The sequence below is a fragment of the Momordica charantia genome (assembly GCF_013281855.1).
Source record: "Momordica charantia cultivar OHB3-1 chromosome 11 unlocalized genomic scaffold, Mcharantia_2.0 BLBB01000011.1, whole genome shotgun sequence".
NCBI classification, from domain to species: Eukaryota; Viridiplantae; Streptophyta; class Magnoliopsida; order Cucurbitales; family Cucurbitaceae; genus Momordica; species Momordica charantia.
The window spans coordinates 22,211,331-22,236,743 of record NW_028275159.1 but is presented as its reverse complement, the minus strand read 5'-3'; the positions used below and the strand labels follow the sequence as shown (position 1 = coordinate 22,236,743).

The 25,413-nt window shown below is 32.0% G+C and overlaps 2 protein-coding genes and 1 long non-coding RNA gene across 7 annotated transcripts; 1 reads left to right on the top strand and 2 right to left on the bottom strand.

The window, feature by feature from the left end:
- Nucleotides 1–6,717: 6,717 nt before the first annotated feature.
- LOC111012112 (uncharacterized) lies at nt 6,718–9,378 on the bottom strand. The gene is made up of 2 exons (XR_002601492.2): nt 9,226–9,378; nt 6,718–6,932 (listed from the first exon to the last, which is right to left on the bottom strand). It is a non-coding gene; the product is annotated as an uncharacterized LOC111012112 (long non-coding RNA).
- Nucleotides 9,379–17,822: 8,444 nt separating this feature from the next.
- On the top strand, nt 17,823–22,248 carry LOC111012032 (uncharacterized). Of its 4 annotated transcripts, none has more exons than XM_022286053.2 (7): nt 17,823–17,991; nt 18,115–18,169; nt 18,448–18,524; nt 18,950–19,097; nt 20,302–20,403; nt 20,583–20,813; nt 21,915–22,248. In XM_022286053.2, the coding sequence occupies exons 1-7, from the start codon at nt 17,897–17,899 to the stop codon at nt 22,068–22,070; spliced, it is 864 nt and encodes a 287-aa protein (XP_022141745.1). In that variant the 5' UTR covers nt 17,823–17,896; the 3' UTR covers nt 22,071–22,248. The 4 variants fall into 4 exon arrangements, with proteins under 4 accessions (XP_022141745.1, XP_022141747.1, XP_087975741.1 ...); XM_022286055.2 differs by having other exon boundaries at nt 17,830–17,991; nt 18,965–19,097; XM_088119615.1 differs by having other exon boundaries at nt 17,832–17,991; nt 18,965–19,097; nt 20,583–20,804.
- LOC111012033 (zinc finger/BTB domain protein) lies at nt 22,173–25,395 on the bottom strand. 2 transcript variants are annotated; one of them, XM_022286056.2, is made up of 3 exons: nt 25,111–25,363; nt 23,113–23,227; nt 22,173–22,400 (listed from the first exon to the last, which is right to left on the bottom strand). In XM_022286056.2, the coding sequence occupies exons 1-3, from the start codon at nt 25,330–25,332 to the stop codon at nt 22,327–22,329; spliced, it is 411 nt and encodes a 136-aa protein (XP_022141748.1). In that variant the 5' UTR covers nt 25,333–25,363; the 3' UTR covers nt 22,173–22,326. The 2 variants fall into 2 exon arrangements, with proteins under 2 accessions (XP_022141748.1, XP_087975742.1); XM_088119616.1 differs by lacking the exons at nt 22,173–22,400; nt 23,113–23,227 and adding an exon at nt 23,234–24,383 and having other exon boundaries at nt 25,111–25,395.
- Nucleotides 25,396–25,413: the final 18 nt, after the last annotated feature.

Genomic DNA, 25,413 nt, shown 5'->3' with positions numbered 1-25,413 from the left:
AACAAAAAAAAAATCGTTTTCAGTTGAGATTTCTCTATTAAATAACCAATAGTAAGATTTGGGGATTTAGGGCCATTTCACTCCCCTCCACTCTCTTTTTAAAATTGCTTTAGATTAGAGACTAAATACTTAGACGTCCAGTGACATCACCCAAAAATCGATAATCGTTATGGTGCCAACCTACCTTTAAAATTACTTTAGATTAGAGACTAAATACTTAGACGTCCAGTGACATTGCCCAAAAATCGATTATCGTTATGGTGCCAACCTACCATAGATGTTAAGTCAGAGTTTGGACATAAGCATTGTAAAAATAGGAAGAGAAGGACATATTGGTGTATTTGAATGGCTGTAATCTCTTGTATTCATAGACATCTTGTAATGATGACATTCCTAACAGATGGGACCCACCTCGTCACGGGCTACCTGATGATCAAACCAAGCTAAGTGGGATCAATCAGGTCTTTGTGACCGAGGTGAGTTCCACACTCAAGCTGAGGTGGGTCTGACCAGGTCTAATGGTCGAGGTGAGTTCCACACTCACTCACTAAAGCGAATGCCTAGTGATTTTGAGCTCTTCTAATCAGCTCATCCCTTCAAAGGAAGACTTTGTGATTATTAGCTTTTCTGGTCAGCTCACCCATCACAGTATAGCCCACAATTTCGAGTTGGGTGGACTAATTAAGTCGTTATTTTTTTAATTGTATTTTTTTTAGGTGAAGACTTACCTAGCTTCGGAAGTAGTATCTTTAGCTCAACCGTACAAGTCCTAACCACTATTGAGCTTTGTCTTTTGATCATCGAGCTCAAAGTCTATGTGTTATGTCTCAGTGTATAACATGTAAGTCTAAACGTGATAAAAAAATTAGAAAAGCTAGAAAAAAGAGCTTAAGGAAGAACGGGGTGAATAGCTTAGGTAAAAACGAGCTCATCCTGATGGGCTCATTCCTTTTGGAAGCAAGAGCTCAAACAAGAATAGGGGTGAAGAGTTAATATAGAAATTTGCTCACCTGGAGGAGCTCAATTTCTTTGGAGAGTAAGAGTTCAGGGAAGAGCTGAGGTAAAAATTAGCTAATCCAACTAATTCTTTCTTTTTTAGAGAGAGCTTAAGGAAGAGGTAGGTTTTCTATATCACCTGAAGAGCTAGGTCTAGAGATTTACCCAATCAAAGCAAGTCTCCTCGATCAAGTTGAGTATAACTCATTCTTTATCTCTTTCAATTCCTCTCGCCGAAACTCACCTGAAAAGTTGGGTTTGAGGATTTTTCCAACTGTCCAAGCCTTCTTTAGCGAATGTTTCCTTGATTAGCACTCGCTTTTGCCCTTTTAACTTCTATCTCACCGAGGCTCACTTGAAAAGTTGAGCTTGAGGAGTACTTTTTAACTTGATCAAGTCTTCTCTGTTCAAGGTCTCCTTGATCATGTAGGATTCTGATGTTAACTCTACATATGTTTCTAAGTTTGAGTTCCTTGGATTTGGAGATGCAAGTGTTTTTTTTTTAGGCTTGACTCTCCTTTTCGTGTGTTTGAGCTCCTGGTTACTTGAATTATTTATTTATTTTTAGTATACAGAGAATTACTTTTATGGTTTTGGTTTGGACACGGTATTTAATAATTAACTAATGCAATTTTTTAAAAGATAATTAATGCCTTTGATCTCAAAGAAGCTGTTCTTATAAAATGAGGTAGAATATATATATATATATATATATATTGAATTTTAAATATTTTTGTCATTCTTTAGTTTTGTTTCTATTTTTTATATAAACTTTTATTACAAACTAAAAATTTCTTGAATTTTAAGTCCAACTCTATATGCACCCTCGTTTCTTGAATGATCATAAAATTTTAGATTTATATTAAATAAAAAAAAAGTGTTCTTATAATTAATTTTGTGCAAATTAAGGCGTTACAACAGCTCAATTCAATACTCTAAAAAAAAATTAACAAAATCAAGCTTCAGATTACTGAGTAAAATCAGTAAATAGTTGAACAATTAAGAACAAAGAAGGAAGAAAAATAGATAAAAGAGAGCACACTTGGTTTATAATGGTTCGACTATTAATGAAATGTACGTCCATTTGAGGCGATTCACTAATCTTCAATCAATAGATCCAGCAATAGGCAATTACAATCACTCAGGAATTCAAACTCAAAAACACAGACCTGTTACAAACTATTCTTCTCCTCCATTCTTCTTCTCTCACCCACGAAGCAAAGGACTCTGCCTCTCACTCTCTTCACTCTAATTTTCTGGAATGTTCTCCCATTAAATATAATTCACTCTTCCCTCAATTACAAAATGCACTCATTCTCCAGTGTAACTAACTCCACATAATATAACAGGTAGAAATAAAAGGAATAAGAGAACCTAATTAAGCTGAAAATTTAAGATGATATGGAAACATGGTGTCAATAAAAGTCAGAATTGAGTGATCCACGCAAAGCTGGGCAAGGCTGAAAAACCGTACAATGAGCTATCAAAAATCAACAATTCTCCACCTTGATAGATCACTTTACATTCTACTGATCTATTTTAACATTAATAAACCTATGCTTCCTATTTGTTTCTATCTCAATAGATACCAACCTTCACAACCAAAGGCTTAGTATAGGCATCAGTTGCTTTCTCTTCCATGCTGATTTTTTCAAGTTTTATTTTTCCTTCTGCAAGAACATCTTCGATGAAGTGAAACCTCACGTCAATATGTTTTGTTCTTTGATAGAATTTTTGGTTTTTTTGAAAAATAGACAGCACTTTGGCTATTACAAAATAACACAGCTGGTTAAGTCGTATTACCTTCTAGTTCTAAAGTTAATTCTAAAAGCCAAATCCCCACTTTTACGGCTTTTAATATAGCCATAAATTCTAATTCGGTGGTTGATAGGGCAACTATTAACTGTAGAGTTGCTTACCAGCTGATTGTATTTCCCAAGAAGGTAAAAGCTAGACCTGTTAGGGATCTTCTTCAAATAACATGGATGAGTCAAACTTCAAATATCATTGTTTTGGAGCTTGTTTTAACCCATACAATGATTTAAGTCATATGCTGTAACCATTGACAAGATAGTTCTTATGGAGGAATGTCTCACAACAGGCGAGAAAATTTCACCATAATCCACACCCTCTCTCTGTTCGCTATGAGTTGTGTCTTATATCTTATAAGATGAGATGAATACCTGCTTTCTTTTATTTTAAATATCCGTTTACATCCTACGAGTTTCTGATTTGGATGTCTCTTCACCAGCTCCCATATTTCATTTCTCACGAGAGAATTCATTTCTTCCCTCATTTTTTGTTCCCAATTTTTTCTTTATTTTTAGAATTTATAGCAGAGTAAGAGAGCGGTTCATCATCAAACTGTTCCACTTCAATATTTAATACATAGTAGTATACCAAATATGCACTGGCATATCTTGCTGGTGGTCTAATTTCTTTTCTCTCTTTGTCATGAGCAAGCTGATAATTTTGTAAGTTTTCAGCTTCTGTAACCTGAGATTCCACTTGGATTTCTGGTGTTTCAACTCTATCTTGGACTGTATTACCAGCTCTTTCTTGCACTAATGTACCTTCTAATTCCATTTCAAAGCTCATCTTTCCTGATGTTTCTAACTGAGACTCATCAAGTGTTGAGGACAACAAGGCAATGTTACTTTCATCAAATGTAACATCCCTACTAATTATACACTTTTGTTCACCTTTCTCTAAGCACCAAAACCTATAAGCTCTAGTACCTTCGGGATAACCAAAAAATAATCATTTCTTTGCTGTGTGGTCCGGTTTTCCTTCTTTTACATGTACATACGCCACACACCCAAAAACCCCTTTAAATTTGACATGTTTGGAGGATGACCATATCACATTTCCATTGGTGTTTAAAATCCTATTGCTGAATGAAGTACTCTTATTGATTAAATATGTAGCTGTCATAGCTACTTCTCCCTAAAACCTTTTTTTGGTAAGTTTACATTTGACATTAAGGCATCTTATTCTTTCAAGGAGGGTGCAGTTCATTCTTTCTGCTAGATCATTCTGTTGGGGTGTGCCTCAGTAAAACGTCTCTCAATTCCCTTCTTTTTACATAATTCTTTGAATTGATCTGAGAGAAATTCAAGGCCATTGTCAGTTCTGAAGCATCTCAACTTCTTCTTTGATTGATTTTCAACAAGTTTCTTCCGTTCGACAAGCTTACTAAAGGTTTCATCCTTAGTCTTCAAGAGATATATCCAAACTCTTCTTGAGTAACAAAGTTTTATGTTACATTCACATTATGAGTTTCTTCTTCTTTCTTTCCTTCTATTTTTCTTTTATTTTTCAACTCATAACATTTTTTTCTAATGTGACCCTCTAGTACGATTGTTATTAGACTTGAAGTTTTTCTTCTCATTTCTATCTCTTGCAAACATAGCTTCAGCATCCTTTCTCTTTTGTTTCTTTAGTTCAAGATCTCTAGACCTCAAGGCATTAAGGACAATATCTAAAGTGACGCTATCTCTTCCATATTTTATTGTTGTTTTCACTTCAGAGTAGGAATCTGGTAGGGAATTCAATATTATACTGTCTTTGTTTCCATCAGACATTTTTTCTTCAATATTGGTTAAGTCCAGAAAAATTCGATTAAGTCATGGAGGCTCTGTTCCAAGTCTTTGCTTACATCCATTTTAAACTCAAAGAACATTTCCTTGATGTAAAAGACTCTGTGAGATAGATAACATCTAATTTAGCCCATATCTCCAATGCATGTAGTAGCATCATGTACTTGCCTTAGTAGCATCATGTACTTGCCTAAGTAAATTAGTAGCTAAATATATTATTATTGTGCTAAAAGCTATCTCTTGCATTTATGCAATTTTTTCAGCAGTCATTGTCTCAGCTAAAGCGTTTTTATCATCCAAAACCTTAGAGGTCTTTTGCTGAACTAAGAGGACTTTCATTTTCTTCTTCCATAGAGATAAATCTTCTTTTCCATCAAATTGTTCAACTTCAAACTTAGCAGACATATTGACTGATTTGTTAATCGATTAACCTATAATCTCTAGGCTCTAATACCAAATTGTTGTTGGGATTGGTGGAGTCAAAACGACGTCGGAACGAGCTAGGGAAGAGTCGGGATCGAGTCAGGACGCGCCGGGATCGAATTAGGATGAAAACAAGGGAGAAGCGGGAGCTGCAAGCCACTTGGGCCGAGAAGACAGCATCGTCACTGCTGCAGGGCGCCACAATGCTGCAGCGCTGCGGCGCTATCCTGATGGGCACGCCGGCGCGATTGTTCGTCCATAGCGCCATGGCGCTGTTTCGTTGTTTATAAATAAGCAGCCTTCGGGTTTTAGGGTTTACCAGCCGGACAAGAGGTTATTTGCAGTCGTTTTTTAGCGCATTTTGGCAGCAAATCAGTGGCAGCGGCTCGGGCATTGGCAGAAGCTTTGGGGTTAATCAAGATCCATATTATCAGGTAATTGTATCTTGATTCTATGAGTTTTTCATTCGTGCTCCTAAGTATTAATTGTGTAAGATACTTAGAAGCTAGGGGGTTTTTGTTGAGACCTCTAGGGGATATTTTCTGGGAGTGTTATTGTATCCAATCCTAAACAATATTAGTAAATTACCCACATCTTAGTGGAAGATTGGACGTAGCCGTTAGTGGTGAACCAGTATAATTTGCTGTGTCGTATTCTTGTTCTTTTACTGTTTTCTTTATATTTGCATATTGTTGGTTGTGTTAGGATATTTTCTGTGGAATGATAAATTATTCCGGTCAATCAATTTCCCAACCATTGTTACAACAGCTCAATGAATCTCAGAGTACTCAATTCAATACTCTAAACAATCAACAAATCAAACTCTAAATTACCAAGTAAAACCAGTAAATAGTTGAACAATTAAGAATGAAGAAGAAAGAAAAATAGATTAGAGAGGGCACATCGGGTTTAAAGTGGTTCAACTATTAATGAAGTCTACATCGACTTGAGGCGATTCACTAATCTTCAATCAACAGATACAACAATTGGCAATTACAATCACTCATGAATTCCAGCTAAAAAACACAGACCTGTTACAAGCTATTCTTCTCCTCCATTCTTCTTCTCTCACCCACGAAGAAAATGACTCTGCCTCTCACTCTCTTCACTCTAATTTTCTGGAATGTTCTCCCATTAAATATAATTCTAACTCTTCCCCTCAATTACAAAATGCACTCACTACCCAATGTAACTAACACCACATAATATACCAAATAGAAACAAAAGGAATAAGAGAACCTAACTGAGCTGGAAATTTAAGTTGATCTGGAAATATACTGTCAATAAAAGTCAGAATTGAGTGATCCACGTAAGTTGGACAGCTGAAAAAACCATACAATGAGCTATTAAAAATCAACACAAGGTCATCAAACGACTTGTTCATTGAAGTCATTGTATGTTATTGATATTATATAAGAATATTGACTTCTTAATCATTAAAGGAGATTTAACTCACGCTCTCAGAAGATACAGTTGAGCGTTAAGAGTTCTTGTCATATAGTTCATTTAACGTGGAGTAATAATTAATTGGTTCATAGGGAGTGAAATTAATTCTCTAGAACTTTCTTCCCATTAATTTTTTTTTCGTTTTATTAATTTACATAAATTGATTCTTTAATTCGATTCTCTAAATAAAATTTAACGATCGTATCGGTGGTATTCAAGTAAACTAGAAATCCAATCGAGAGCACGACCGTCCTTATTCAATTACCACATTATCATATGGCACATGGCTCTTTTTCTGGCAGGCTATTACAAGGAGTTGTTTTATCATCTCTCGATTGAAGAGACGTGTTCATCTCTTGAATTACTAGAAAAAACGGTTGGATAAAACAGCATGAGGAGGAATAATTGCTGGATTAGGAACTGGCACATCCGAACTTGCTCCCACATCTGGAAGAATAGCATTTAACACTACAAAAACCAAGGATATGGAACATTGTTATAAACAAATTTATGGCTGTCAATGTTAGGGGCGAAATTAAAACAACCAAAACGGGACGAAACCGACGTCGTTTGATTAATCTCAATCCTTCGATTGGCCAACGAAGATCGGTTTTTTGTGCTAGTCGGTTAGTCGAAGGGTTGCAGTACACCCTCCATCGGACGGGCCCACCGACCAACTTTTTCTGTATTCTTTGTAGTTTCCTCTCTATTTCTCTCATTTTCGTATATTTTTCCTTCTTCTCCCTTAACATGATCATCCCTCTCTTTTTCTCTTCCTCTATAGGATCTCCTCCTTAGGCCTAATTACTTATTAGGAATCAAAAATGATAAATAATCGAAACCAAAATCTATTGGAATGAGAATATTATTTCTTTCATGATGTTTACTTGAATTTTCTAGAAACTGAATTAGAAATCTATTGATGTTACTCCAACGGTGTGGAATCGTAATATACGAACCAAATATATAACAATAATTAAAATACCTATCTCCTATTTCTAGCTAATTAATTACAAATTTAATAATGTACTAATATTATTTTTAATTAAAACAATAATAAATTTTAATTTATTTCCTCACTTTTTTATCGATAGGAATATTTTTTATTTTAACAATATTAATAAATAATGAATAATTAAAATAAAATTACATTGATAAAGAAAGATTAATAGTAAAGTAAATTTGCAATTGAAATTCGCAACATTTTATTCTAAAATCACATCAATAGTTGTAAAACTTTTATATTTGAAGAAAAAATTATTAATAGGATAAATAAAACCATAAAAGAGTAAAATTGTTTACAAATCTTACTAATATAAAAAATGGTAAAGTAATTATTGAAAATTTGTGGGACCCAAAGAATATAGAATGGTAATGTAATTGATGAGGTTTTACAAATTCATATATATATATATATATATATTAATTTCTTTTAAAAATCCTTTTTTTTTTACAAAATAGTATTTGAGAGTGATTTTGGCATAATTACTTTTGTTATTGTCAAAAACACTTCATTTTCCATTAATTATGTTTGGCAAATAAAAAATTGATTTTAGGAAAGTCTAAAATCACTCTAAGTATTCACTTAGATGACGATTTTGAAAAATCAATTATATTGGCTTCTTTTCTTTCAAAATTACTAATTCTACCATCATTCCTAAACACCATTAATAATGAGCTAGTCCACATCTATCTCTTGCTCTGGATGACAACTTTAAAAAGAAAATTTATTTTTATACTCAACTTCCAAAACAAGTAGGTGTCAGATCGGTCTCTAACCCCGATCATCGCCGATTCAGCTTTTTTATCAGATAACATTATTACGAGCAAACAAATATCGAACCTTTCCAAAAGAAAAAGTTTTATCACGACAAATAAACAGCATAAAAAGGAGCAATGAATCTTTACATGGTAAGAACTTACAACTTTACATGAAAAAATCCAAGAGGAGAGCAATTCCCTAATGATCTAAAAAAACGTATAACATTTTTTTTCCCCACCAAAATGCCACAGGAACCTCAATTTTCTTTTCACCTTAAGCCAAGAATTCGAGTCACACATTTATAATCTTTGAAATTTTGGATAACATATTTTGCAGGTAGATTCTATTTATTGGAAAAAAAAAACAGAAAACAAATATATGCGTCTGTGTTTAGGCTCGTTCCATAACATTTCTACTTCTTATTATAATTGTATGACCTAACACCTACGAATTCAAGAAGGATAAAAAATATATTTTTATTTATGTTTTAGAACAACTTAGAAACGGGAACAAAAACCAAGAAACTTGTTTAGGTTGTTTCCAAAATTTCTATATGAATTTGAGAATGTTTCTAAAAATGATAAACAAGAAACATAAATAATTGTTAAATGCTTATATTTCTTCATAAAACTACGAGAAACAAAACATGAAAACTTTGGTCCTTAAGGGCTCATTTGGTAAGGTTGTTTCTGTTTCTTCATTTCATGAATTGCATGACTTCAACATCCATAAATTCAAGTATGATAAAATAATATTTTTATTTATGTTTTGGAACAAATTAGAAATGAGAACAAGAAAGAATGAAACTTATTTTGGTTGTTTCCAAAATTTCTTACAACTGCGAGAATGTTCCCAAATAAGAAGAAAAGTTAGTTGCAAAATGCTTAGATTTTTTTTTAGAAAATTGGAAACGAGAAATAAGAAATGGGAACATTAACAAACGGCCCTAAATTGCTATAGTTAGAGGAGAGGAATTAGTTTAAAGTGTCGAGTTTTTACCTCTAGGGTAAGAAATGGCAACAAGGCAGAAAAGAAGTACCACAGCAGGTAGGAGATGAAGGAAATTTAACTTCTTCATGATCACTTAGCTTTATATTCTTCGCCAAATTGCTGCTTGGGAAGTACATATTGCTATCTATATAGAGTTTAAGATTTGTTTATATGGAATAAACAACATAATAATAATTGAATTATGAATATAATAAACTTTTTATTTGGAAATACAGATCAAAATCTGCACTTATTTTTAGTGTAACCACATATATAAATGGTAGGTAGCATGATTATATCAAACTACTTACCTTTCTCTACATTTTTTTCCCCAAATTGGATAAGAACACAGAAAAAAACGGATTTTAAAAATATATATAATATAAATATTTTAAAAAATATATATTCTAAACCTCAAAATAATTTTAAAAATAATATTGCTTTAAATTTTCCACCCATTTGTCATTGAGACCTTGGCGGTTATTAATTTAGTACATTATAATATTATTTTATTACAATACAATAATTAATATAATACCTTATTAGTAAAATTTTAATGTTGTTTTATTAATTATAAATTTAATTTTAATATTTTAATTAATTTTAATAAGATAAATTAAATGATTTCGAAGAAAACAATTGATTGGAAAATAGGAGAGATATGACATGCCCATTCCCATCTAGTAAACTTGTATTTTAGTAACAAAATCGGTAGTCTGTGCCTGTGATCTCTTAAATTTTTTAGGAAAAAGAAAACGAAAACGGAGTTATCGTGGAGGAAACGATTACGCAGGGATTCGAACATAAGACCTCCAACTCTGATATCATCGTAAGAATGAACAAACTATCACTCAACCCAAAAACTTAAGCTGATGGATAGGATAAATTTAATTCATCTATATAGATTCTAACAAATTACTATGATTTTAGAGTTTAAAAAAATGTATAGGTCCAAAATAAAATTGAAATTAGCTGCAATTTTGAATTTAGTGCGATTCCTTCCATATCTCCCAACTTATTTTTACAATTAATTTGGAGTTTAGAATAGTTTTAAAAAAAAAAATTATTTTTAGTAATATTTAAAAAAAATTCCGTAGAATTTAGGAAAAATCCCCTAACTTAGAGTTGTTTTCAATTTTATTTGAACCCTCGGATCCTACCTTTCAACTCTCAAAACCTCGGAAGAGGATGGGTGAGAGAGATTTGAGGTCCTATTTAATAAAAATGAGAATAAATCAAAGTGAAAATATTTAATAAGAATGAAAATGAATCAAAATCAAATCAGTTAGAATCAAATCCAAATGAAAATTAATTGAAATCAAATCGACTGAAAATGTTATTCTTTTAGAAATTTTTTGGAATTATAATAAGAATTTCTTTAATACTTATTAAAACTGTCTCGAATTGGAATTATAATAAAATAAATAACAATTACTAATATATCACTTACTAATTATAAATACATTATTTTACTAATCTTTTTAAGTACAATAATAATAAATTTTAATTTATTTTATTACTATTGATATAGTAAATATATTTTTATCGTAACAATTTATTTAATTTAATAAATAATGAACAATTAAAATAAAATTACATCAACTAAAATATTTTTTATTAGAACAACCCTCCTTTAATATAAAATATTATTAAATATTATGATTTTAATATTTAATAATAATGAATTCTATTTTAAAAATCTATAGATATTAATTAATAGTAACAAAGTAAAATTAAAAATTAAATATAAATTAATAATATTTTATAATGAAATATTAATTTTTATTAGAAGAAAAATTATTAGTAGTATAAATGAAAAAAAAAGCAATAAAAATATAAAACAATTAATTACAAATTTATGAGTCTCGTTAGAGAGAAACATTAAAAATTGTAAAGTAATTATAATAAATATATAAGGCATGAATGAAATTGATGAGGTTGTATGAGAAGAATGATATTCCAGAGTGCGCTTTTTAAGATAAGATTATATCATTTGAAGTGTGTCACATTTTAATTTGATAAAAGAATGAAAAATTTGATTCTCACTCTTCAAGTAAGACCTGTCCTACAAGAGAAGGAGAAGCGGATTTGAAGATTAAAAAAAATAATAAAAGAGCTATGATCTTGTGGAGGATTTTTCCTGCAGATCCTTTCAAATTGTAAAACCTCCTCTAAATACGAGACCCTGGCCAGGTGTATTCCATGCAGCATAGGTATATTTGAAAAAAAAAAATAATAAGAACAGCATTCAAGAGAGTCAGAGACAACCTAGTCTATTGTGTCATCTATTTATCACGACAAATGAGTGGAAAAATAAAATCTGCATTATTTTTAAATTAGTTTGTAGTTTGTAATAATAATAAAAAAAAAACGTTCCTAGCAAATTATATTAGATTTAATTTTATTTTGGTGTTTGAACTTCTAACTTTATTTTATTATTATTGAACTTTCAAAATATTTATTTTAATTTTTAAAGTTTTTAAAATTAACTATTTGGTTTAATTTTGAACTTTCAAAAATATCTATTTTAATTCTTAAACCTTTTTAAAAAGTGCCCACCTCGAATAATCTCATGGTTCAATCCTCATTCATTCCAACTATTGTCGATCAATCGCAAGACACGAAAGGAGTATATTTAATAAAAATTTAAATCATTAAACAAGATAATTAAGCGTTAACTTCAAAACAATGAGTTAAACTTGTATTTAAACCATTAATTAGTTTTCTTAATCCCACTTTGAAGGGAGGATGGATTGTTAATACTTAATAATTAACTTATTAGCTACCAAAAAAATAAGATGGGGATGCACGGTATGGGTTCTATTTACCTTGGTCCATTTGGACTTAATTAACCATCTATGAAGCGGCTAAATTTCTCTTAATTTTAATGGCCTACATTACAAATTTATTTACTTTTATATTTTACTTTACGATTAAAATCTTTCCACAAATATTCTACAAAAACTTAACTATTAATATGACCCTTAAAACTCAAGATATATTGCATAGGTTAAAACTAATTACTTTTAACTAACTCCCTCTCTCCTACTTTTCATTTTCTTTGTGGCCTCCCCACTTTATCAATTGATGAGTGGAAATAAAAGGTTCAAGTTTGCTATAAACTGTCATGAGAATGCCATCAAACATCATTTTGTGACATGTTTTAATTGTATTGTTAGCATATTAATGACGGTTTTTGTTTGTTGTCATGTTTGTTTCTTTTTCTTGACGGGAGCGACTTTTAAAAAATATCACAAAATTTTATTTGGACGTTTTCTAAATGTCATCTAATGTCAAATCAATCTAGCAGCTTCATAAAGTTTGTTTTTTCGTTTTATCTTTTTAACTTTTTAAAATTATTTCATATACTTAATATCTTAGATTTGTTTACTTGATTAATATACAATATTAATATTTTTACAAGAATCTATGAATCCTGAATACAAAAACTTAAGAAGAAAAGAATAATGGAAAAAAAATTGATTGAATCTCAAAAAGATACTCTTCATAGATTTGTAATTATTAGGAGTAAAACTAATAAAAATGATGAAATAATAGAACGAAGGATAGTAGACAAATTAAAATATGAACAAAAATAGTAAATAATGATATGATTGAAATGATGCATGTAATCCAACAAACTTCGTCGAAGAAAACTAGAGAGTCGGGAAGAAAGTAGATACTAGGATAAATAAAACAATATATTATGATATTAGTAGAGACTTGTATATGCATTCTGACTATTAATTTTGGAATAACATTTGTGCAAAGGCAACTTTTCCAATTTGTCTTAATTACGGGATTGTGTATTCTTTTTTTCCGTGGTTTGAATAAATCTACCACTGTTCTCTGTTGTTTATTGCTAATTTCAATCACCTACTCTATATTTCTATTGCTATTTTCTGTGAATTGAGTCCATCAAATTTTTTTTTTTTTTTTTTTTTTTTTTTTTTGCAATTCTCTATCCCTATCGATTTTAGAATTGTTGAGACCAAATTTAAAGTATGTTGCAAATTCAAAGTAACATTATCGCTATTCTCATGAATTGATTTCTTGGTACAAAAATGGTTTTTTCAAAAGATGAAAATTCTAAAAATTTTTCTAATGTTTATTATACTAAAAAATTATCTAACGGAAAAATATTTAATTATTAGCTTGTTAGCTACTATTAAATTATAGATGGGGATGTAGCTCACATGGTAGAGCCATTGAAGAGGTACGGGTTCGATATGTTCATATTTGTTAATCATGTTTTCAACTGTATTTGTTTCCATCTTCGGTATTTCCATTTCTAAAATGATGTTCTTGTTTAAATTTTGGTATTTCTATTCCTAAAATGATTTTTTTGTTTAAATTTTGTTTTAGATTTTAATTTAATTAATATATTTTATTTTAGGTTTGTTAGTAAAATTCTCGTGGAAAAATATTTGAATTAAAAAATACAGGTAAGATTCTCAAAATATTTTAATGATTCATTCGAAAAAAATATAGGTACGATTCTCCTATGTGATAAATAATATATTCATTAAAAATCATGGAACGGTTTTAAGTTGGCCATTTTTCAAAACTAAAAGTTGTTTGGCCATTTTTTGAAATGACTCATTTTAAATAGATATACTTGTTGTTATCCCGAGTTTCAACCCATTCTTTTACCTTGGTCCATTCGGACAAATGAGTCACGTGATGGTTAAATTTCTCTTTTTTTTTCCTCTTAATTTTATTAACTAATTAATTTTAACTATCTCTGTCTTTCTCTCTCAACTTTTCATCTAACAAGAAAAATATTTAATTATTAATATATTAACTACCTTAAAAGAAAAGTTGGGGATGTAGCTCACATGGTAGAGCGCTCGCTTTGCATGCGAGAGGTATGGGGTTCGATACCTTGCATCTCCATTTTTATTCAACCCATTCCATAAGTCCTTTTGATTTACTTTGGCAAAGTGAGCCACATGATGGTTAAATTTCTCTTTATTCTTTCCTCTATACTGACATCATCCCTCACTCTTTTTTGACTTTTTTCCCTCACTTTTTCCAGATTTTTTTTGACAGTAACAGGTTTTTACCCGAGAATTTACTGCAGTAAAACGCAGATTCACATTAAAATGTGTTGGACCCCGTTTTATCCATTTTGATTCCCCTAAAATTGAGGAGGGGGTATAAAAGCAACATTTCAAGGTTGTCTAGATTCATTTTTCTTCATCAAATTCTAGAAAGAACAAGACAAGAGAAGAGGGAAGATACTTGGAGAGGAACCCGAAGAAGACAACAAAGGGATTGAAGGGCGGCTGTTTTTCCTCATTTTCTTACTCTTTTCTACTCTTTAGTGTACGGATTTTGTATTTTCTTCTTCCATTTTCTTGTATGACATTGTGTAGCTAAGTTTATTTGTAGGGGGAGGATGTTGTGAACTTGTTTTTGGGCTGTAAACTTTGTTGACTTATGATGATATATATATACTGAGTTGAAGTTGTTTTTAACGTTTTATTTTCAATGTGCTTGGCCAACATATTGGAATATCTTCTTATTAACTCTTGGAAAATTGTAATAGGAAGTGTTTGGCTTCAACTCGTGCTAGATTCTACTTAGTTAAAGTGTGACAACTTAGGAATAAGGCTCACCTAGTAAGATTATAAACTGAGTATATATGCTGTCAAGTTTGTCTAAAAACATAAATAGCAGAAAATCTTGGAAATCTGAGAAGATTCCGTGTCTGTTTGGCTATTATATTACTTCATCGATGTTGTAGCATTGTTTGCGTAAGTCCAGAAAAAGTCACATAAACTCTTCCCCCTTACCCTTTTAAAAATCAGTATTTAATCTCTTATTTGCACACTTTCCTTTAATCAGTTTGGTTATGCTTGGTTCTTACTTGTTTTTACCCAGCAAATCATCTATACACTATTGTGTCATTCGTCCAAATTATCTACCAATGAGATCCATATGTACTTCGTATAAGTCATATTCAACTCATTTGAGCAACTACCTTCAACACTTTCAGTCTATGATGACCTGAGAGAACTATTGTAATTTATATCAAAGTTATCAAGATAGTGCGCTAGATCCTCCAAGTTCATCTTTTTGGTATTAATTAAATTACATATTCTACTTCATGTATCACCATTATTTGTATGTAATAATATATATATATATATATTTATTTATTTATTTATTTTTAATTTCTACGATTATTTCAATCTTTATATATGTCAATATTTCACATATATTGTTCTAACTAAAGACTAGATTGGATTAGAAATTATCAATAAAATATAATAAAATAACAATGAATTTTAGTTTAATAATTCAAAATAATTTCCATGTATGTATACAAGATTTTGTTCCAACATTTTTATCGCAACTATATTTATATAAGTAGTATTACTTATGGAAATTATAGGCAAATAATTTATATATGATGGTTAAAAGTGAACAATTATAGGCAAATTAAGCTACAATTAAAGTTTACTTTACTTATTCAAATAATTTCCATCAATCTTTATTAAAGAAAAAAAAATCTTTTTTTGGATATTTCCATCAACGTCGACATTTTTATAAGTAAAATGGTATTATCCTTACATTTAATGGTTAAAGGTGATCAATTATAGGCTAATTAAGATACCATTCATGTTTTATTTACCAATTCAAAAAATTTCTATCAATTTCCACAATTTCCATGATTTTTCCCGAAATATCCGTCGACATCGATATGTCCATAAAATCGAGACCTTGGCATTTCCATTGACATCGACATTTCGAACACTGTTTGGTACACAATGACAAAAATTGAAAAATCCCCAAATTTTAACCTTCATAGTTGTCCAATCCGAGAATTAGCTCCAAGGACAAGACCTATATGTTATGGATAAAATTTAATTAGGTGGTTAGCCATAGGTAAAGTATCTTCCTATTTATCACCATTAAAAAATTGACAGTTATTTATTCTATTTTATCTCTATTCCTTTAGGCATTCATCTAGTTAGTTGTCAATTTTTATGCTCGGTCAAATTGGTGAGAAATGATTTCAAATTCCAAGATTTTAAATAATGGAAAATTTTCACGAGAAATGAAAAAACAGTATAACATATTACTAGCATGCCTTTCTAATTTAGTATGATATTATATTAACAATAATTAGAAATTATATTAAAAATAATATAATATTTTAATATAAAATAGTAATGTCAACCACATATAAACATTAATCAAATGAAGATACTAAATTATACGTTGCCAATAAAATTAAAAAGAAAAAACTTGTAAACAAATATTTTTTAAAAGAAAAAAATTATTTCATATCTAAACAAAAATAATCCATATGTTTACCTTTTTTTCCTTCGCAACATCTCACTTGCTTAATTTTTTTTTTTAAATAAGATCTTTTGACAGAAGAAAAAACCTCAGGAAGAAAAACACAAGGAACTTGAAAAAAAAATTACGAAAATGCTTAAAAAAAATTAATTAAAGAGAAATTTTAAATGTATCAACAAAATGTATTTTGCTTCCATTATAATTCAAAAATGTTCGTAGAAGAGAGGAGAAAAAATTAGTTTACTTAATGATTATTTGCTTATGAAGCCATGAAGATGTTTACTTTGGAATGAGAATGAAGGAATGAGAATCAATTTTTTTATTCCTTTGATCGTGTTTATCAAATTGTTGGAATGTGAATGTGGGATCCACCCACTTTTTTTTTATTCCTATTTCCTTAAAAAACAATCTCATTTATCTTCTACACCCTCGTCAATCTCATTCCCATTCCTTTTTTTTTTTTTGGGTTTCACGCATTTACTTTTACCCTTTCTCTCTCATGACACCTGTGACTTTTTATTTAATTGTTTTATACTTTTTTTATTTCTTTTTCATTTATATTACTAATAGTTTTTTCTTTTAGTAAAAATTTATATAACTTTTATTAGTTGAGATGCCATTATTATAAAATATTTAATATTTAATTTTTTAATTTGATTTTGTTATTATTAATTAATATCATACTTTTTAAAAATATAATTCATTATTATTAATTATTATGATAATAAAATTTAATAAAATTTTATATTAAATGAGTATGGTTATAATAAAATAGTATTTTAGTGGATGTAATTTTATTTTAATTACTTATTATTTATTAATATTAATATTAAATATATTGTTTTGGTAAAAAGGATATTTACTTTCAATAATATAGTAATAAAATAATTATTATTGTAATAAAAAAATTAGCACCACAATATTTGTGATTAGCTAGAGAGAGGACATGGGTATATAGTAAAAACATAAAACGAGTTCTGATTCTGATTCCATAAAATTTATGGTAAACGACATCAAAGGAATAACATTATTTTCATTCCGATTACTGTTAGGTAAACAGGACCTTAATGTAATTTGGAATTATACACTTCTTAATTTCAAATCTCGACAAATCCGAACTATCTGGAATGAAAAATTTTGGAACTTAAAACGTGATTTCAAATTTATTTTTATTCTTCCTAATTTAAACAGAGGGTTAATATGGTTATTAGACGGGGGCCTAAGACCAAAACACTTCGGACTTCAAAAAAAGGAAGGAAAAAGACCAAATACGTAATTTGGGAAGAAGTCATGGTACTTTAATGAAAATCGATTAATATTTAGTTTAACGAGACAGAAATGGCAATGGCGAATTTCAACGGTTTCTGTGATGGAATTGAAGGTGAGCCAGAGAAATAGAGCAGACCGTTTTTCTCTCCTCCCCAAGTTGCTCCCACAACCCACTCTCCCTTCTCAAACTCACAGGTATTCCGCCATTCCCTTGAAACCCAAATTTCATCGCCGATACGATGCCCCTTTCTATTGATTGAGGAAATTTATACAACTTGCTTTGCTTTTGTGCTCTTTTCCCTCCAATTTCTACATCAGAACTTGGGCTTACGCTAAAAGATCATCGAAGAATCAATTCGGAGCCGTTGCGCTGGTATGTGTGCTCTACATTCAAACTTGGGTTTATTTCTGCACTTGAAAAAACTTTGAAATCTCAACTCTATCGTGCTTGTTCCAATTTGTTCATCCCCACGTTTAAATAGCTCTTTCTATTTGGTTCTATTCTATATTCCTTTGTTTTCTCAAAGACCCACATATTGATTGGTGATTTATGCTTTGAATATCTGTTGTGTTCTGGATGAAGAAATGGGCCATTGGTTAATCGTTAAATATTTACTTGTTTCTGAATGAGTTTTGTGGTGATGCTGTCAGAGATGGAGGTTTCAACTTCAGGATATACCCAGAGATCAATCCTTCACTAAGCACCACTTTGTTCGTATTGTCGAAGGGTAAGAGGAGAAAGTATTTTTTACTCACTTTGTACTCTGCAGAAGAATTTGATTGTATCTGAAATGTGCATTATCAAGCCCAACTGTGGTTTTTCCTGGGTTGAGGAGGTGGATTGAATTTTTGACTTGTGGGCTTACTAGCTTCAGAAGTATCTCTTTGTTGTTCAATAAAACGTGAACATTCAAAATCGTTATGGATTTGTTTTCACTTCACAGCAGATGACAGCTTTTGATTGATAGTTACAAACTGAAGTAGTTGTAGCTAGTACTTTGATTGTGCAGTTTATATGGAATTGAACTTGGTAGTAATGACATGCTGTTCGAATATATCAAATTCTTTTGAAAACTTAACCTTGTTAAACAATTTTTAATTTTGGAAGGTCTGTTGGATTCCAGAATTGAAATAGTTTCATCTAATTGTTAAGATGTCAATTGGGTAGGGGCGAGACGTTCACTTCGATTTTGAAGCAGAATGGAGTTTCTACACATTCCATTGTCATAGTTAATAGGAAGATAGGGGACACCGATCTAGAACACAAGGGGCAGGATAGCAAGATTCGAAATCCTCTAGCGGTAAGCAAGTTTCTATTCCTTTTCCACTTTTGAGCCATGTTCTAGGTCCATATGCTGGTTAATTTCATAAATGTATTTTTCTTATGGTTTCTACTTCTAGCTTCATGTGGAATTACTTCTGAAAGAAATCGATAGCTGAAACCTTTTTATAGCAATCGTTTTCCAAACCTATTGATTTTGATTTTAAACTTTGATAGGATGATGACTACTTTTGGAGTTGAATTTATCTTGCAACCTAATTACTAATAATAATGTTGCAAACTAATTACTGAATGTCAAGATCTTCTAAAATGTGAAATCTCGTGTGGCTACATAGTTACTCTTCATTATATGAGTTGTATTCATACTTTCAAAACTTGGTGGTGAAAGCATATGTATTGCTTGAAGAATTGACAAAATAACTACTGAACTGCAATTTGTGGCACAACACAATTGATGTAAAGAAACAAATCACAATCATGGGGATTGAAGTATCATAATGTTTGATAGTGATACACTAAATTAGGTTGTGAGACTAGCCTTTTAAATATTAGTCATTGATCACTTAACCATATGCCCATATTCATATCTTTTTAGGGGCCTGGAACCTCAATAAAGTTGGACCTTTTTTTATTCTTTCGGTGATGGGGGAGAACATAAAAAATGTAAACTGGTATAGGCCGGGACTGGTAAATTCTGCATGAATACGAAAACAGCCTGATTGAATATCAATCTCGCGAGACTTGAATTTTAACGTGATTGTGAATTTGGGCTTAAATAACTTCCTAAAGTACTTCAATCCCGGTCCGGGATTCGCAAATTTCAGCACCATCTTCGACATGGTTAAAGCCTTCTTCTAGGGGATTGGCCAGGGTCTAGTTTCCCTATTTTGAGTGGTTATCCATTGAGTTCTTGAAGAGAAAACCTCACTTGAATTTCAGCTCAGTACCAGTATGATTCGTTGTATACCCGAGGTATATGTGAGAGGAAGTTTTGTATATATCACGACGAGTGTCAAATTCTAGTTTTCAAGTAGTTTAGAAGGATATATCACATCAGGAAAGTACGAGTAATTAATCAAATTTTATTGGATGTGTTGTTGGGTTCCAGATTGTATCATTCTTAGTAGTTAAGGACATTGTTGTCAGTTCAAAATTGAATTACCATATAACTTATGCTTATTCCTGGCCTGACCTATTTCTTATATTCTACGCAATCACTGCAGATTAGAGATGTATATCAATTGCAAGAAAAGCTTCAGAGTTCTTTAAATGGACTTCAGAACTATAAAAAGCTTTTCTTGCACGTCTCCCCTCGTCTACCTCCTGTAAGTTTTCTTTCATTCCTACCTCCTGTAAGTTTTCTTTCATTCCGAGTTTTGTCTAGCTAAACTACACATATCACCTCTACAAGTATTTGGAGACTTTTTTTGAAGTTCATGTGGAGAACTGACAATTCAACAAACTTATCTGTTTTCTCTTTACTTCTTTTTTCTTTGATTTTCAGGCTAGAACCACTAGTTTTATAGTTTTGGTTCCTCTTATAGTATTTTGTGCCAGATGCATAATTGGTGCTTCTTATGCTAGAGTTTCCAAAACATCAAAGCTTAAAACTATTGATAAATCAGAGGGAGAGCATCACAAGTTTAGAAGCGGGCATTGGAGATCTGCTCTCCGCGATATAAGGGAACTAGATGGTTTGGATTCTGAGTCATCCACAGATCCTTCTGTAAGTAATGTAGGTCTCATTTGATAACCATTTTGTTTTTGGTTTTCTATTTTTAAAATAAGCATAAAAATATTACTCTTACCAATGTGTTCTTTTGTTATATTGTTTTTATAAACATTTTAGAAATCTAGGCCAAATTTGAAACAAACTTAATTTAAAAAAACAGAAGACTAAAAACGAAATGGTTATCAAATGGCATTATGAGTTTTTCCTCCTATTTTTACCCTATTTCACCCTTATTAGAAGCAGTTTGTTTGAGAATGGTGTTCTTATTTTTCTTTTAACTGTGGAGGGGTAGTACTTGCAATGAGGAATGGGAGCAAAATTGACTACTAATAAAGTTGTTGAATAGTTGCTTTCATTTCTTTTGAGTGCCAACTCCCCAAGCCTTTTTACAGTTGATCATTCATTTTTGTCCCTTCCTAATGGGGTTGTCTGTCCATCCACTTCCTTTTCTTCTTCTTGGCCTATCTTTTTGTTCTAATCAGCTGATAATACGGCCAAATTGGTATACTATCTATACATAACAACATTGGATTTGCACATGGGTGGGGTGACCACCTAGACAAGCAGAGATCAGCAGTTTTACCCTTTTCCATCACACCCAACTTCTTTGTTTAGTGAGAGAAACTAGGGAAAAAATCAGCTATTTTACTTGACCCTCAAACCCCATGCTAAATAGAAAGATGGAAAAAAGGGAGAAATATGTAATTTGAGTGTGCGTTTGACATGGCTGACAGTGCTTTTAAAATGTAGAAAGCATATATTTTTTGTACCTTTTTTACTGACAAGTAAGATCATTTTAATTTCGAGAAATCTTCACTTGTCTTCTAGCCTCCGTTTTTTTTTGCGAATCCAACATGTAGAGTAGGGATTCGAATCTTCTACCTAGTAAGATCATTTTAATTTCGAGAAATCTTCACTTGTCTTCTAGCCTCCGTTTTTTTTTGCGAATCCAACATGTAGAGTAGGGATTCGAATCTCTACCAAAGGTAGAAGATATATGCTAGTTGAGCTATGCTTAAGTTCCAAAATGTGAACACCAGTCTCCATTCTCTTGAAAGCCAAAAGTTTTCAATTTGGTAATAGTTTATAGTTATTGCTCTGCAGAGTCCTTCGGTAGATGAACAGATTTCAGTTGAAGATTTGTCACATGCTTACAAGAAACTGGACAAGGACTACGAAAAGTTTCTATCAGAATGTGGACTGAGTAATTGCGGCTACTGGCGTGGGGTTCCCCGAGTCAATAAGAAAGGAATTCATTGACTTCAAACTAAAAAAGTGGGTCAATGCTATGGACAAGGAGTTGTGAGTTCTCTAGGAGAAAGCGTAGAATAGTTTTCCTTGTGTATTCTGGTAGAGTAAATCTTTAAACAAACCAAACTGATGTAATTAAGCTTGAAATTGAACAAAATTTATGCATAATGCATCCCATTTACAACAACTCTTCACAAAGTTCGAATCCAAATACAGTTGAAAACAGTTCCATAAAACTCCCCAGCAATTTCCTCGTTTTCTCCTCTCAACGAACACGGCGAGCTTTCTCTTCCTGCCCTAGTCCAAGTGATTTCTGAGCATTTGCAATGCCTTCAGGGTCTGGAATGGAATCAGATGTGTTAATGAACATAACATTGAGTAATGGTAGCAAATGACTTTGTTACAATGGCAATGTTAATCATTTTATTCAGAATGTATCTCATGATAAACAGGAGGGCCAGAATATTTTTTTCCTCAATACCTTTAGTCTGAAAGTCTCTATCTTAAAGAAATTAAATGTATTCATTTTACTAATGAGCGAGATGATGATGAAGCTAAAATTAAGAAACAATGCACATAGAAACTTAAATACTCGTACAGGCAATCAAATGTGCTTATGGAGCATAAACCTCAAAATAGATCAAAATCAAATGGTAGTCATAAAGGTAGATATTCTTTCCTTCGATCCAAGTAAGAATGTGCTAATGAAGATATAAACATGAAGAAACAAACTAAGAACGTTCTTTATCAGTATCATTTTGTTATTTTAATCAAAAGGCAATATCATTATACACCTAAGCAAGCAAACAATATCCTGATCACTATCAGTAACGAATTTCCGACCCATCTAGATATACAGGTTATCAGATGATGCAAGAACAGTGATTTAATAACTTTGGGGGTGAGACTATGACTGCAATAGAAACTGTTAGCAAAGAAGTACAAATTATATGGTTCAATTACAAAGCTAAGCAAAGAACTATAGCGTGTTTACTTTTGTACCTGTGTGCACACCCGAACTTGCAAAAAAACATTGAGGAAATATACATACCGAAGAACTGTGTGAAAATGCGAGTAAAGAAGTTCAAGTTGCGGGAGACATTGTAAGCCATGGCCGGTGGAAGAGGTTTGACAATAGTGTCAATGCTGAATACTCGTTGAAGAAACTGCAGCATACACAAATTTGTTAAAAATACTTTCACAATTTAATATGAAATAATATCTGGAAAAAAGACTTCCATTGAATGAAGGAAAGTACTGGATATGGCCAGAGCATACCTGCAAACTTAAAAGCAGCGATGAAGGAAAGTAAAAGCTAAAAATATGAAAGGGGTTAACAAGGGACCATTCTTATACTTGATAAATCTTATTCAAATCCAACAAGTGCGCAGAATTAGAGGTGAACTATGTACAATGCTAGCTGCTTCTCATTAGCAAAGACTTCTAATTCACAATAATCAGAGTCCAATCGCAATTTTTTTCCTGAGGTGTTTAAGAATATATTAAACAGTAAATTTATGACAATCTATCTTCTTAAAGTTTTGGAATTAATGCTGATTAAAGCATAAGGTTCTATGTTCAAACCTTCACAACATTATTCACATTAAACCTTCCCAATTAGTAAGGTAAGCTCTCATAGTACGGTCAACAAATTCCATAATTTGGGTTCCATTCCAGATAAACATAGCGTGTGCATCACTGCCATCGACTTGGTGAAGTTGACTTCTTGTAGAGAACATTGCAGTTTCAAGATACCACCAGAAATTCTTGTCTAAATATCCACCAGGTAGATCCATACTTCATTTTTGGGGTCAATGCTAAATTGCATGCCTAAACTTCTTGGATATTCAACTGCTTGCAAGTAAGCAACCTTGTTCCAAGTGAGCCTGTCGGGGATTCCAAAGGGGTGGCCTTGGAAAGTGTGGGACAACCTTAAACTAAGTAGGAAGGTGAACAATCCCCAATTGTTGAATAGTAAAGGCAAAGGTTGGGATCATGAGGTCCGTGGTTTTCCTTGGCATTTTCAGCCTATTAACATCATGCAAACGAAACACATAAATGAGAATCAGCATTCAAAGTATGCCATAACCATACAGCCAGTGGTGAGTATAGCAACCACTCGTTCAGACTCCTCAGTTATTGACTCCTAAATGGTTCAGATTACCTTTGAGTTTATGATAACATTTTAATGCCCCACAGCATGTATGCCAGTAATTAATCACCGGGGATGAAGCGAAAAGAAGAGAAAAGCAGTTCGCCATCTAGGAAAGAAGCAGCCTGGATGCTCTTGCTTCTAAAGCTCGAGCTTATAGGCATGATTCTCTGCAGGTAAATCGTCAGTAGGTGACTCAGTAAATACTGGTCCTACAACTTTGTGTTTACTAGGAACTTCTGTCTTATAGGACAATAGAGATCTTCATTTCATAATTTTAGCATAAAGGAAGAGAGGAAGCGTGAAATTTTTTAATCAACTATAGCACAAATTCAAAGAAAACTGAGCAAGTCACCAGACCAGATATGAATGCACTCTCCTGAGTAAGCCACCCAAATCTCTATTTTCTTCCCCTTTCACCTCTATTTCCTAACAATTTCAATATTTTTTTCTTCTACGACCGGTGAGTCACCTTTCAATTGATCTCCAAAAGTCCTGCAGCACTTACTAAAAAATTATTATAATCTCTAATTATCTCTTCTCCCTTAAAAAGTTTCAACATCCACCTTTCTACCCAGAACGTTTTGTATCCATGGGACAAAAATTTGTTAAGAACTTTTCAGCTGCTTCTTTTGAAAACCCTCCATGAACACTCCAATTATGACTAAGAGGCATAGTATATCAGCATGAATTTGCAAATCGGTAATCAAAGAACAGATTACTACTTGCTAATCCTACAATCTAACAATTCAATCTATTAAAGAAGGAAAGTTATCTTTTCTAAATACAAAACAAAAGAATTTCACATAAACAACAGCTACTAGCCGACAAGAACACCAATTGAACACTAACTACAGCTTCAGGAACCATATCCATTTGAGGAAGAGAGAAGTAAACCTGGTAATTGCGTTGGAAACTGTAGCGGAGCTCAGGGTCAATCTCGAGGGAGTCATCCTCCTCTTTGGAGCTCTTGGACTTGACGCTCTTCTTGCGAGGAACATGCATTACCGGAGTCTCGCCGGGATTCTTAGTAACTTTGAGCTTCGCGTCGGCGAACTCGTCCACCTCCTCCTCGCCCCGCCATGGAGCTGAAGACGCCAACTGCTTCTTCTTCGCCATTCCGCCCAATTTTGAGAGAGAGCCGTGAAAAACAGCGGTTAAGGTAGATGCGATATGGCCCCGTTTGGAAACATGGATAAC

Bases quoted from the DNA above. Each gene is read 5' to 3' on its own strand.
- LOC111012032 (XM_022286053.2), top strand. From the start codon at position 17,897: ATGGAATTGAAGGTGAGCCAGAGAAATAGAGCAGACCGTTTTTCTCTC. The intron at 18,170-18,447 runs GTATGTGTGCTC...TGATGCTGTCAG, and splicing joins AATTCGGAGCCGTTGCGCTG to AGATGGAGGTTTCAACTTCA. The intron at 20,814-21,914 runs GTAGGTCTCATT...ATTGCTCTGCAG, and splicing joins CAGATCCTTCTGTAAGTAAT to AGTCCTTCGGTAGATGAACA.
- LOC111012033 (XM_022286056.2), bottom strand. From the start codon at position 25,332: ATGGCGAAGAAGAAGCAGTTGGCGTCTTCAGCTCCATGGCGGGGCGAG. The intron at 23,228-25,110 runs GTTTACTTCTCT...TGTATGCTGCAG, and splicing joins GTTTCCAACGCAATTACCAG to TTTCTTCAACGAGTATTCAG. The intron at 22,401-23,112 runs GTATGTATATTT...ATTCCATTCCAG, and splicing joins CATTTTCACACAGTTCTTCG to ACCCTGAAGGCATTGCAAAT.